The sequence below is a fragment of the Diabrotica undecimpunctata genome, chromosome 4, assembly GCF_040954645.1.
Source record: "Diabrotica undecimpunctata isolate CICGRU chromosome 4, icDiaUnde3, whole genome shotgun sequence".
Classification (NCBI taxonomy): domain Eukaryota; kingdom Metazoa; phylum Arthropoda; class Insecta; order Coleoptera; family Chrysomelidae; genus Diabrotica; species Diabrotica undecimpunctata.
The window spans coordinates 24,383,129-24,396,354 of record NC_092806.1 but is presented as its reverse complement, the minus strand read 5'-3'; the positions used below and the strand labels follow the sequence as shown (position 1 = coordinate 24,396,354).

The window sequence follows — 13,226 nt, the reverse complement described above, 5'->3', positions numbered from 1 at the left end:
GGTACATCTTCGTCGTATTCTTACGCATAGAATGGAAAGGTATTACAGGAAACTAATTTTTGTGATTTTTTACGTTGTCTATAAGTTGTGCTGATAGTTTATGTGGTCTGTTAGTGTGTTTTCCACGTTTATTTTCCTCTAATGATCCACCATCTTTCAGTTTTCTTAATGCTGTAGTGATCTAAGTTTCTGAAACGTTAAGGGTTTCCAAGAACATAATTTTGCAAACACGTTGTTCTTCATTGCGAATTTAGAAGTAATATTCTCGAGAGTAATTTCTTCGAGACCATTGTTCTGCACTAAAATAGTTTTTTGGCAACCTGTCTCACATGACGAGTAATAAAATCCCACTTTTTCATAATTCATGGAATAGAGGTTTTAGTCTACATATGTTTGTGTATGATCTTCCTTTAATTTTAATACCTTTTCGATTTTCATGTTCACGCCCCAGATTTAGACTAGTTTTAGATTTTTCATCCACCCACTCACTAACGTTTTTAATTTTTTTCTACTTACTCTTTCTATATAGCCGCTGTTTTTTCTCTTTTTATTTGTGGTTACCTCAGCTATATTCTTATGAGGTTCAATTGTTACTCCAGGTATGTTTTCCTCTTCTATCGGAATGTAATCTGGGACAGTATCAGAGTCTGCATGAAATGGTCCCTCATCGCTTTACTTCTCAATAATTTCATTTTCATTCTCACTGGCTTCATTCTCTTCTAATCTTACTGAAATTAAACACAAAAGAGGTAAATACATAATATTTTTTGATGCAGAATTTAAACCAACCTGTAGAACATTCAGGATTAATATAAGTCTCGTGGTCACTATGATCTTCATTCGTCTTTTGTATCTGCTTTCTTTTACAATACTTACAGCAATATGTTTACCATAAAAAATAAGCAGGTTTTTATTTTGTTATTACTTTAAATAAAAATAAATTTACCTTCAAAAGAAAGATAAGAAATATCCATTTCAGTGTTTTTATACGCTTTTTCAACTAATTCCAATATTTACTCACTTCTGGAACACATTATGGCAGCTATAGCAAAACTAAACTTTTGAACATAACCATATTCTACCGCCGAATACCGTAGTAACTCATGTTACGATACCTAATGCTATCACCTCGGATAACAACGAAGACTGTTATAACTAAAGATACGATGATTTTCTACGGTTGTTTTTCATAAATCGGAGAATTGTTGACTTTTCATAACTGTATTTACTAAATTACGATTCTTTCCTGGGGAATAGATTATTATGTTTTATTGTTTTGCTTTCGTAACTCAAAAAGTGAAAAGTTTGAGTTACTACAGTCTTCGTTTGACTAGTCGATTTAGACTAGACAGCATACATGTAGCTTTATTCACAAATTTATATTCTCGTTTTTATATTTAACAAATTTATATCCTGCTCAAGTAAATCCACAACTTCCAGATAATACGAAGCACTATACAGGAATACAGCACCAAATCCAATATCAAAAACATTTGTGATAAATTATGGTGTGTAGAACAGCTAGAGATGCTCTTGAAACCAAATTCTACAGTACAGCTTCCTTTTTAGAGGTCTCGCAGTCATTTGACAAGGTCTGGCATGATGATCTAACTTCCAAAATCAAGTCACAGCTACAGATTCTACAGTCATATATAACATATGTATCCTTCCTAATTAATCTTGCTAATTAATCTTCCCAATCTCATTGCACAACGATACATGATCCTAGGTGAGGAGACATCCACAACTATCCATCACGCGTTTAAACCGAACAAAACAAAAAGGCCAACAATTTGAAAAAAACCGTTTTTCCCAATAGAACTTATAGTTAGTAGTGGGCTTGGTCCAACCGGCGTCCAAAAGGTAGGAAATTTCTCTGACACTACTGTTTTACAGCTTTCACTTATATCTAATTGACATTCCTATCACAAATAATACTGCGATTGCTACGTATGCAGATGATACCCTCCTAATGGCCACTCATGTGAATCCAAGATTAGTATGTGTATGTGTATATATAAATGTGTATCAATTCGACGGTAAAAATTCGATATCTTTTGATGAAAGTGTCCTATCGACCAAAATCGAAATGTATTTTAAAGGTAAAGAGCGCAGCTTACTTGTGCAATTTGTATTTTGCTGCAATTGAAGTCAATTTCTATAAATATGTTTAATAAATAAACGTTGCGCGATTTTTGCCATTTTTTACAATTCTCGTGGGATCAATAAAATGTATTACTATAATTGACTGGTCAGTTAAATTTCAATTTTTAGGTACCAATCTATAACATAAAAATTGAATTTTGTGTTGAGTTTTGTCAACAAATATGAGGCATTTGAAATGTGACTAAAAAACGCGGAATTAAAACTTACATTACAAACGATCACACGTCACGGGAAATGCCTCCGTAAAGATGATTTGGAGTGAAATTTGTAGCAGAAATTAGTAGTTTTGAAAAACGTACTAAATGTGAAAGTTTAAATTCAGCGTTTTTTAAGCACATTTCAAATGACTCACATTTGTTGCTAAAACTCAAAACTAAAATTTCATGTTATGAGTTTTAAAGAATAGTTTCTAGTTATCGAAACTCTACAGTAAAGAGTAGAAGGCTAAATATTTCGCAACGTTTATTTATTTAACACGTTTATAAAAACTCAGTTTATTTGCTACAAAATACAAAAATTACATACGAAAGCTGCATTATTTCCTTTTAAACCGCATCTTGATTTTTGTCGATAGGACACTTGGATCAAAATATATCGAATTTTTACCGTCGAGCTAATGCAAATTTTATTGAAAATTGAATTTACGGGCGTAACTGACATTAAAAATTATCGATCGCTTTAAGCGTTGTTTCTGAGAGAACGCTACATTCTATATGAAAAATGCTAATAAAAATTTTTGTTTAAAATTGTCTTAGCTACATTTTTTATTTGAGATATTTTTTTTCTATGGCGTACAGATTCTTGGTAAATCAATTTTGTTTCGATTTTCCTCCTCTACGAGGGAGGTTTTAGAAGAAAGCCCGAGGGTTAAAGTGGTAAACGGTTTACATAAAGTAGACGTCTTTTGTGGCGTCCTAAAATTGACATTCTTTGCCAAATTCAGCTTGTTCGTATGATTTTTAGAGGTTCAGTGGCATTTTCGTCTCTGACGACTGGAGTATTTGTATAAAAGTCAAAAATTTGGTAGTGTTACCTTAGTATACGTAAAGGGTGCTCACCACTGGGGGTAGCTCCAACTGTGTCACTTTTTATATGTCTTTCAAACATATTGTATATTGTTATATTGATAACAGATTGCAATAAATGAAGGAAATAAAAAAAAATTTAATGACATGGCTGCTTTCCCAATATTTTTTTGTTAACGACCGCTACTGACAGTTGGATGTTGTTGTATTCCTTATGTCATTATGTGGCATCCATAATTTGTCTCTTGTTACATGGATTGTTACTTTATCTTTTCTTTTTGTTGCGGTGTTTATAAATTTCTATGCTTCATATTTGTTAGTCCTCCTCTGTACGTTTTGATTTCTATGCTAGAATTTTTTTTCTGCTGTAAATGTTATGACATCGTTTTTCTTTTCATATAGATCATAGTTCTGTCTGTCTCCTTCTGTTTTGGAGCTAAGCCATTTTAGTGAAAATTTTTTTTTTTTTTTAACTATTTATTGTATTTTATTTGTTTACCATTTGAATACATGTTCTAACTTCGGCTAAATATGTTCAGGTTTCAATTTCGCAAATTGTGTGAATATCTGTACCCTTTTAAGCATAAGTGTTCATTGATATAAATCATAAAAGTGTCGTTAACATATCTGAAATATGAGACCACCTGCAAATTAATTTTAAGTACCTTGTTTATCATTAGTAATTATTTTTTGTACAACTCTATACTCTCAATTGATATAATATATTCCATGGCCTCTATTTATTTCATATATCTGATTTTAGTTATAAAAGAATAAAAAATATAAACAGTTTAATATATTTATTTGAATTTTTTGCATTTTTACAGTCATAGATACTAAAAACGTTTCTTTTTAGTTAACTCAGGTTATTGGACTTGAACATCGGTGTTAAAACAGAATATGCGTGAATTATCGCCATCATTTGTAAATGATATTTCCAATCCAACTGTAATCTAAAAAGAAAAAATATATTAAAATAGATCGCATAGAGGCAATAAAACTTAATTGATTTAATAACATCTAAAAGATTTTAAAAAAATTCTACTCCAAATTGTGTAAATCTTTAGATACTGACTTTGTAGATCTTTAGATGTAGTTGTAGACACCATATCTCTTAAACTATTCACCGCTATATTACAAAGAGCTATGAAAAACAACAATTGGGAAAATATTGGAGTCAATATAAATGGGGAGTTTCTGAACAACTTGCGGTTTGCATACGACATAGTCCTTATTACAGACCATGTAGATCATGCCTGTCAACTTCTTCAAGACCTACAGAGCTCTTGTACATGAGTTGGCCTTAACTTTTTCAGAACACAATACATGACCAATCTTGTACTGGCCAAAAACATTTTACCTAATAGTACGGAAATTAAACGCAAAAAAAAGTATATGCCTATAAGTATCCGAGCTAAGAAATTAAAGTAGGAAGAGACAATCAAATAACACAGTTAAACAGGAGAATAGAACTAATATGGGCAGCTTACGGAAAACTGAGGGAAGTTGTTAGATCAGATATTCATATGTGCTTGAAAAGAAAGGTCTTTGATCAATGTGTACTTCTAGTATGGAACAGAATCATTCACTCTTACCAGAAAAGTAATCAAGAAGAAAGTTTATTTAAAATCCTTTATAACAGGTATATAATTTAAAATCCCTTTCGGGTTACACCACAGAACGTTTAGGACTAAAAGGCCATCATCGGTGTTTTGTTACTCATGAATTAAGCCACTAAATACCTGAGGAAAAAGTTCTTTAGATGGTGCAAAATTTAATATGTCTTACATTTTATTTAAAATTATGTTGTGCTGTTTGAATATTTCTGAGATAACTTACAAGTCAACGTAAGACTCCCACTAGGGGTTGATGCTGACCAAGAAGATACAAATGGCACAAAAAGCAATGAAGAGCTCAATATTAAATATATCTCTCAGAGACAGAGTTTCAAATCAAATAATCTTCTTATAGTACCGTGCACCTATAGTGTGTTGGCGAATTATCTTAAGGCCAAACGTCTATGTTTTGCGACATGCAAAAGCTCGCCAGTATTGTTTATGTCTGTCCAGTTCTTTATATTTCGTAGCCACGAAATTTGTTCGCGACGAACAAATTGTTGTTTTCGAAGGCTTTCAACTTGTTCATGGAGGATATTGAGAGATAGCAGACATTGAAGGAAAGATTGCGCTTACATAGTAGCGGTTTAAATTTTATTATTTACTTGGATTCCATTGGTCATGCATTTAGTTTTTTCAGCATTTATCCTTAAGCCATATATTTTTTCTACAGCATTTATTTTATTTAGCATTAACTGCATATCAAGTTCGTTGCCTGTGATTATAGCGGTGTCGTCGGCGTAACTAGTGTTATTTATCGGGTACCCGTTGACCTTTATACCATACTCAGAGCCTTCGAGTGCAAAAACCTGCACATAGGTACAGGCACAGAAGACAAAACACACCCCTGTCGCAGTCCTCTAAAATTTCAAATTCTTCTGTGTTCATTGATTTGTTCAGCCTCATTAGGACTTTTTCAGTCCAAAAGAGACTTTGGATTACTCTTACATCTTTCTCGTCAACGCTAGTGTTGTGTAACATTTTTAACATTGCATCGTGTTTTACGGTACCAAACGATTTTTCGTAATCGATAAATGTGATGAATATAGCCTTTCGTTGGTCCATGCAGTTTTGTACAAGAGTATTCAAGCAGAAAGCTGCTTCACGTGTACCCAGTCCGCTGTTGAACCCAAATTGTGTTTTGCCGCTTAACTCTTCCAACTTTCTGAACACTCTTGTGTGAAGGATGCGAAGAAATACTTTAAGCAAATGGCTGATTAAACTGATCAGTCTGTGGTCTTTGCATTTTACCGCTTTTTGTGATTTAGGGATTATTTAAAAGGTTAAATCAAGCCAATCTATTGGAATGTGGCTGGTGTTATATATGGAATTGAAAATTGTTACTAGCGTGTCGATGTTGTCATCTTCCAATAGTTTTATGGCTTCCGTACTAATGATATCCGGTCCAGTAACCGTGCCTAGTTCTGTCACTTTGATAGCATACTCCACCTCGGCACTAATAACAAGAAGGCCCAATAAATTTTCCTGGGTAAGTTAGTAGTTGGCAGATTCGTCTATTATCCATAAATAGGGACGAAGCATAGTCTGTTCAAATTTTAGCTAGTTCTTTCTGGGTATATACGTAGTCTTCTTGATACTTCTTCAAATTAAATAGTTAGGAGAAAAACTGGTGTCACGGATGCAATTAAAAGAGTTACATCGCTGAAATGGAACTGGGCAGGACATTCTGCCAGAGTCAGAGATGGAAGATGGACCAAGAAAATTTTAGAATGGAGACCTAGACACGATACTTATCGTAATCGAGGACGTCCCGCAACAAGGTGGTCGGACGACATCAAGTCCATCCAACAGAACTGAATTCAAGGTGCTTAAGATCGGATTCAATGGAATTATTTACGGGAGGCCTATGTTCAGCAGCGGAATCAAAACTGCTAATTATGATGAAATTAGATACAGACTGATAAAGAATTTTGTTAATGTTTCATTATATTTAAGACTTCCAAAAACTGTTGCACGATATAGCGTGGGAAGGCTATAGATAGAGAGTAAAAATGAATATGTGGAAAAAAATGTATTGACTTTTTGTAATTATTATATACTGGGAATTCATTATTATTGCAAAACTAAAAATAATTTATGGAGTTGTCTATTTCCATCATAGAAAGAAAAAAATATCCAAAAAAAGAGGAATGGCCAATGGCCGAAGGCAAAACAAGTTACTGGCAACAGAAACTTTATAAGATCAGTTGAAAAACAACTAGAGAAAATTAGAAATGGAAACATCAGAAGAATGCTCAGAAGAGAATTATTGATTATATATCTCGTTCCACGACTCATTAATTGCTCGATCCATGACTTCGTTGCACTAAGATGTAAATTATTGGTAGTATCATATATGTACAACAAATTAGTTTTAAAATTATTTCACTTAATATGCATAACAAGAATTTCTTAATATGTGACTAAGTAAATCATGCTGAAAGCTCTTCTGCGGTACTTACCCTGGGAAGGAAGAACGGTATATCCATTTTGTGTGTATAGGATACAAGTGTTCCCTTTGTTATAGGACACACAACATTGGTTAGCTCGGGACAAGCATTACTTCCGACTGGATATGGTACTGGTAACCCAAAAGTTGTAGCTGTGTATCTCGGAGTGATTGATGGTATATTGTCAGCTAAAAATGACAAGAACAAAATTATTAATTAAATCAAAATATTTTTGGTAATCAATGAAGGTGAGATTATTTCTATTGTAAATATCTTTTTTATTCCCATGTTCGAACTTATTCATACCCAGCAGCCCACTAGATGGTAGGCCATCTTTAAACCAACAAATTATAAGGTTTAAAAAACACGTTTGCACCTTGTACCTGACGACATCGACGACGCATTCGCGGGTTCAGGAATTTTCATACAGATGTTACATATATTAAGAGAAATTTGCAAAATTCAGTAAGCCAATAACCCGATTCTTCTTCTTCATGTGCCATCTCTTCTAAGAAGGTTGGCAACCATCATGGCAATTCGCACTTTCGATACCGCTGCTCTAAAGAAGTCAGCAGAAGTGCAGTTAAACCAAAGTCTCAAATTGTTTAACCAGGATAGGACAGTCTTTTTCCGCGACTCCTTCTATCCTGTATTCTTCTTTGCATTATTACAGAACAGCTGTTAAAATGATTACACAACAATGTTAAGGTACTTACTAGCTGTGAAGTTGATATTTATATAAGCTGGTGCTGCTGTGTAGACGAGACAGGGAGCTTGTAGGCAGTGTACACCATTGGATACTATTTCAACTGTTGGCACAACTCCACCGCTTGAACCTGTAAAAGTTTAATAAATATGTATATCGCAATAGTTAAATGCAAATGTAAGAAAAGTAGGTAAAACGCGCAAACATGAACCTAGTTCAACTTTCATGCTGATGAAGTTAACTTCAAGCAACAGCAAGAAGCGCTACTACCTGATTTGACAATGGCAAAAACGCCTTGCCGAAACGTCGTCAAAGTAATGGTTTTTATCAAAACCAAAATTATTCAACACGAAGTCAAACCCGGAAAACTACGGAAAGCATATACATATATATATATATATATATATATATATATATATATATATATATATATATATATATATATATATATATATATATATATATATATCGGAATATTACAAAAGTTTTATTTAAACATTGTCAAATTTCACAGTGCAATCTAATATATTTAAAGAGTTATGTTTAATGCTAAAGTTTACAATAAAACATAGATAATCTCAGCATTATTGATCAGGCAGTACCACAAAATAATCCATAATCTGGGTTAAATATTAAAATAACTCCATTCATCTACAATTAGACAAATTCGTGGTTCTCACAGACTAAACAATAAAAGTAATTGAAAAAGTTCCATAGGAACTTTTTCAATTGTTTCCAATTTTCCACTCTACTTAATATCATCTGCATTCTATCACAATATGTATCATCTGACAATTTTATCTATTCTTAACATAATGTTTTTGTCATCTTAAACTCTGTACTTTGATTGTATGCTACTTAATAATCACTAAAACTGAAGGACTGTATAAATACTTTACGAAACATTTTCTATTAAAAGTTTAAAATAATATTTTTTTCATCGCAAACATAATTGAGGAATTGGAAGAGGACAGAATCGTTATAAAAGAAGCAGCTGAAGAAGTAATAGGCACGGAACGTAAACAAAGAAAAACGAATGACTAGTTTGACAAAGAATGTCAGAATATAAGATAAGAAAAAAACAAAGCATATTTGCTGATGAAAGAGAGTCACAGAACCCAAAAAGCAGAGGAGGAATATGAAAAAAGAAAATCCACCGAAGAAAGAAGAGAAAATATTTGAACAAAGAACTACAAGAACTAAGTAATCCAAAAGAGACAAGAAAATTTTACCAGAGACTGAACAAAAGCAGAAAATAATTCAAAACCGAAAACAACGAAGTGTAGAGATACGAAGACGTACAGAACATTGTAAGGAAAAGCTTGAGGAAGATAGGAGGGAGACAAACCCTGATATAGCATAAGACCAAGTAGATAACAGAGAAAAGGGTTCACCAACAATAGCCGAGATCAGAACAGCAGTAGACAAATTAACGAACAATAAATCACCAGCATGGGATCAAATAGCATCGGAGCTACTGAATGAAGGAGGAAACGGATTACTAAAAACAATACATGAGCTGATAACAAACATATGGTTAAATAAGCAGTTACCAGCAGAGTGAAATAGCAGTATTTTTGTACCATTACATGAAAAAGAAGAGCAGTTCGAATGTGGAACCTACCGTGGAATAGTTGGTAAATACCAATATGGCTTCTGCAGACAGAAGTCAACAATAGACCAACTATTTTTTCTATGACAGATTCTGTAAAATAAGAAGTAAATATAAAATAGACACACATCATCTCTTTATAGACTTCGAAAGCGCATATAAATTACGGGAAACAATAGCTGTGATAAAATGAAGTACGTCAGAGAGAAGCCTGTTATGCATCTTGTTTAACATCATGCTCGAAAAAAATAAGAGACGCAACAATCAATACTCGAGGAACAATAATTAATAAAAGTGTGCAAATACTAGCGTTTGGAGATGATGTTGACATAATCGCAAGGTCAAGAACAGAAATGATAGAGACATTCAATCAAAGAGAACGAGCTGCACAAAATAGTGGTCTTGCTGCACTTAATAAGACTGGTACTCACTTATGGTTTAAAAATCTAGACACTCCCTAAAGTTGAGTAAAGATTAATAGGCACCTTTAAAACCACAAGAAAAATTGGAATTTGGCGAAGAAGATAGAACTTTGAACTATAAAACTGAACTTGAACTGTAAAATTCATTAAAATAGGATAGCTGTGTTGGATGGGACATATGGAAAGAATGAAAGAAGATGAAATACCCAGAAAAATAAGCAAACAACTGCCAGTAGGAAAAAGAACAAGAGGAAGATGATAAAACAAAGGTAAAAATAAAAAAACTGAGGACACGAGCACGAAAAATATAAGAATGGAGATATATAATCCTGGAACAGGTTAAGACCCAAAAAGTCGATCCAGTGATGACGATGATGATGATTTATAATATGTACTTTATAATATAATATGTACTTTACATCTATTAGTAGATTGTACAACGCCATTTAAACAAAGAATGCTAATCTGGAATATATTGGATACTAGCTCCTGTAAATAGGTTGCAGCTATCCCGTACTAAAAGATACGAACGGAAAGAGAAGCCGTAGAAAGAGAAGCTCAAGGAAATCTTAACCAGATGGATGGCACCATAAACTTATAAACAAAGTAAAATTTGCTAGTTAAAAAATCCGACACCCGAATTGAGAATAAAAAAATAATGCCCTCAAATTCAACTAAACAACTCACTAGAGTGTGCATAACCCGGTTCTGGGTACTTGAGACAAGCTGTCTAACCCATGACATCTGTTTATGCTCTCCAATCGAGAGAAAAATACCTAGAGGCAACTTATTGAAAGAAAACGATAACTTAAAAATTGGGTCTAAAAGAGAAAGAAAATAGGTAACGGATGAACAAGCGGAAATACACAACAATATATATGGAAACAATGAAGAGAATCAAAAATATTCAAATGATACCTTATCAACTTCTGGCGTCATTTCGAAAGAGGCGAACTAAAAGTACTCAGAATACTAGGATACATAACCGCTGGATTCAGTAACAAGCAATATACAGGGACAGCCTTCCTGAATGTAAGCAAAGCCTTCGACAGAGTGTGGCATGCAAAATGAGAGATTATGGATGCAGCGGGCTCATGACCGTTTTATCTGATTACGGGATCCTTTTTTTTTTTCGTCTTTACAGAGGGGGGTTGTGGAATCTTTAAAAGACTAGGAACCTCGATAAGTCTTTAAGAAATCTACAGACGGCACTGGATACGATAGAAGAATGAAGTATCCAATCAAAAATAGCAATAAATCTAGAAAAAACCCAAGTGGTTATCTTCAAAAAGAGAAAAGATAACCTAGAAGAACAGCTAACAGTGCAAGGCACACTTATCGAGTGGAAAAACGAAGCTTAATAACTAGAAGTCAGAATAGACCAAGGTCTAACATTCACACCACCTGTTAACGCGACAGTCCAGAAAACAACAACGTCCAGAGCCGCAATAGGAAGAGGAAGCAAATTAGCAATGAAAACAAAATTAAGTCTTTATAAACAGGATCATCCTACCAATAATTACATAATATGCATCTCTTACATGGGGACACACAAGTCACAGCAACATAAAGAAGAGTCAAGCAGCACACAACAACTGCCTTAGAGAAGCTGCAAACGTGCCCAGATACGTCACTAGGCGTTTCACATTCAGATACCTAAAACAAATAAGGGCACAGGATATGATGGAGAAAAAAGTCAGAACAAAATTCGCTGACTTAGAAGACCACACAAACCGGATCCTGCGAGAGATATTAAGGTATGGTGTGTACCATAGATGGAAGAACATAAGACCCAAATAGCAAACATTAGAAAACATATAGTAAAGTCAATAATCGTACATATAGTAAAGTCAATAAGATAATCGTAGTTGTATCAAAAGAAGAAAACGCGCTCACCTTTGGCATAGCAGTGTATTTACTTGATGGTGATTTTATATGTTTCAGACAGCCCAAAAAAACACTAACAAAAGGCGCAAGCCACAAAAAATACAAACAAAACCCAAAAAACGGTCAAGAGGGGCATACATCCTCGAGCGCCGAGTCACCGACCGACCTGGGCGTAGTCCAGAGCGGGGACTCGAGTCCCGAGCAAGCAATACAGATCGAGGATAAGTCACTGGAGATAGCAGGAATAAAGCGTCTTACGCTATCCTGCATTGTTCGGGGTAGGATTTCATGTGGAAGGCCTTATACCCTGGACTTCCACATGACAAACACTTTACTGATAAGAGAGTCTCTAAGGTAAGTTCATCTATAAAAGAACAGCAAAAAATATAAAAGCATGCAATTTATAAACTTTAGTCAGCGTAATGTGAGAGTAGGAATATTAAAAAAGTGAAAAACACAATACAGAAACTCCAGAGAATTTCTTGACAAAAATTGTAAATGCTATAAATGAGAAAAATATAATATAAAATTACTTTTTTCGTGAGATCAAAGAGATTCAGACTGATTTTTGTTAATAACATGATCTTTCATGGCGGTTGTATAGACAATATATTGAACATAAAAGAAACAATCGAAAAAATTATCGTAGAAATCGATTGAGAAAGAAATATTATAGAAAAATAATTTAAAAGATGTGTAAATGGTTACTTACATTGTTTAACAACGGTGCAGGAAGAGTACCCAACGAGTACAACTAAAACAGTTAAAATATTATAATAGTTCATGGCTGACAAGCTTTTTTTAAACTAATTTAAACAATGCTACGATTTGTTTTTTATACTTTTCGTTTAAGATATAAACAAAAAACAATTTAATAGAGATTTAGTGTAATATAGCTAATACCTCAATTAACAAACATTAAAATGTAGTTTCGCTCGAGACAAACAAAGATATTTTATTCATTTTTAAATAGATGATAGAAATCGAAATATGTTCCTTAATTAAAATGTTCTGATTACTAAAAAGGCATAGTTAATACTAATTACTAAATTATTAATGTATTTTTTGTTTACAGAAAAAATTAAAGTTTTTTAACTTTTTTTTAAGGAATATGTCTTTCGTACACATTATAATACAGAATTTTGTTAACTGGTCATTTCAACAACTGACGCACGGCTAATAAGTTAAAGTATTAGTATAAATAATCTTAAGTTCGAAATGGTTCAAGAATTAAAGACACCAATAATAAGGAAGAGAAGACAAATACAAAATGAACAAAGATAGTCGAAGACTTCTACAGAATCTTGTACAGCCAGCTCGCAAAGCCAGCCTAATGAATCAA

General features: G+C 33.4%; 1 protein-coding gene across 1 annotated transcript; it reads right to left on the bottom strand.

Annotated features, from left to right (window-relative positions):
* Nucleotides 1-3,976: 3,976 nt before the first annotated feature.
* On the bottom strand, nt 3,977-12,749 carry LOC140438173 (uncharacterized). Its single transcript, XM_072527884.1, has 4 exons — nt 12,597-12,749; nt 7,974-8,093; nt 7,270-7,445; nt 3,977-4,144 (listed from the first exon to the last, which is right to left on the bottom strand). Exons 1-4 carry the CDS (start codon nt 12,667-12,669, stop codon nt 4,058-4,060), a joined length of 456 nt encoding a protein of 151 aa, XP_072383985.1. The 5' UTR covers nt 12,670-12,749; the 3' UTR covers nt 3,977-4,057.
* Nucleotides 12,750-13,226: the final 477 nt, after the last annotated feature.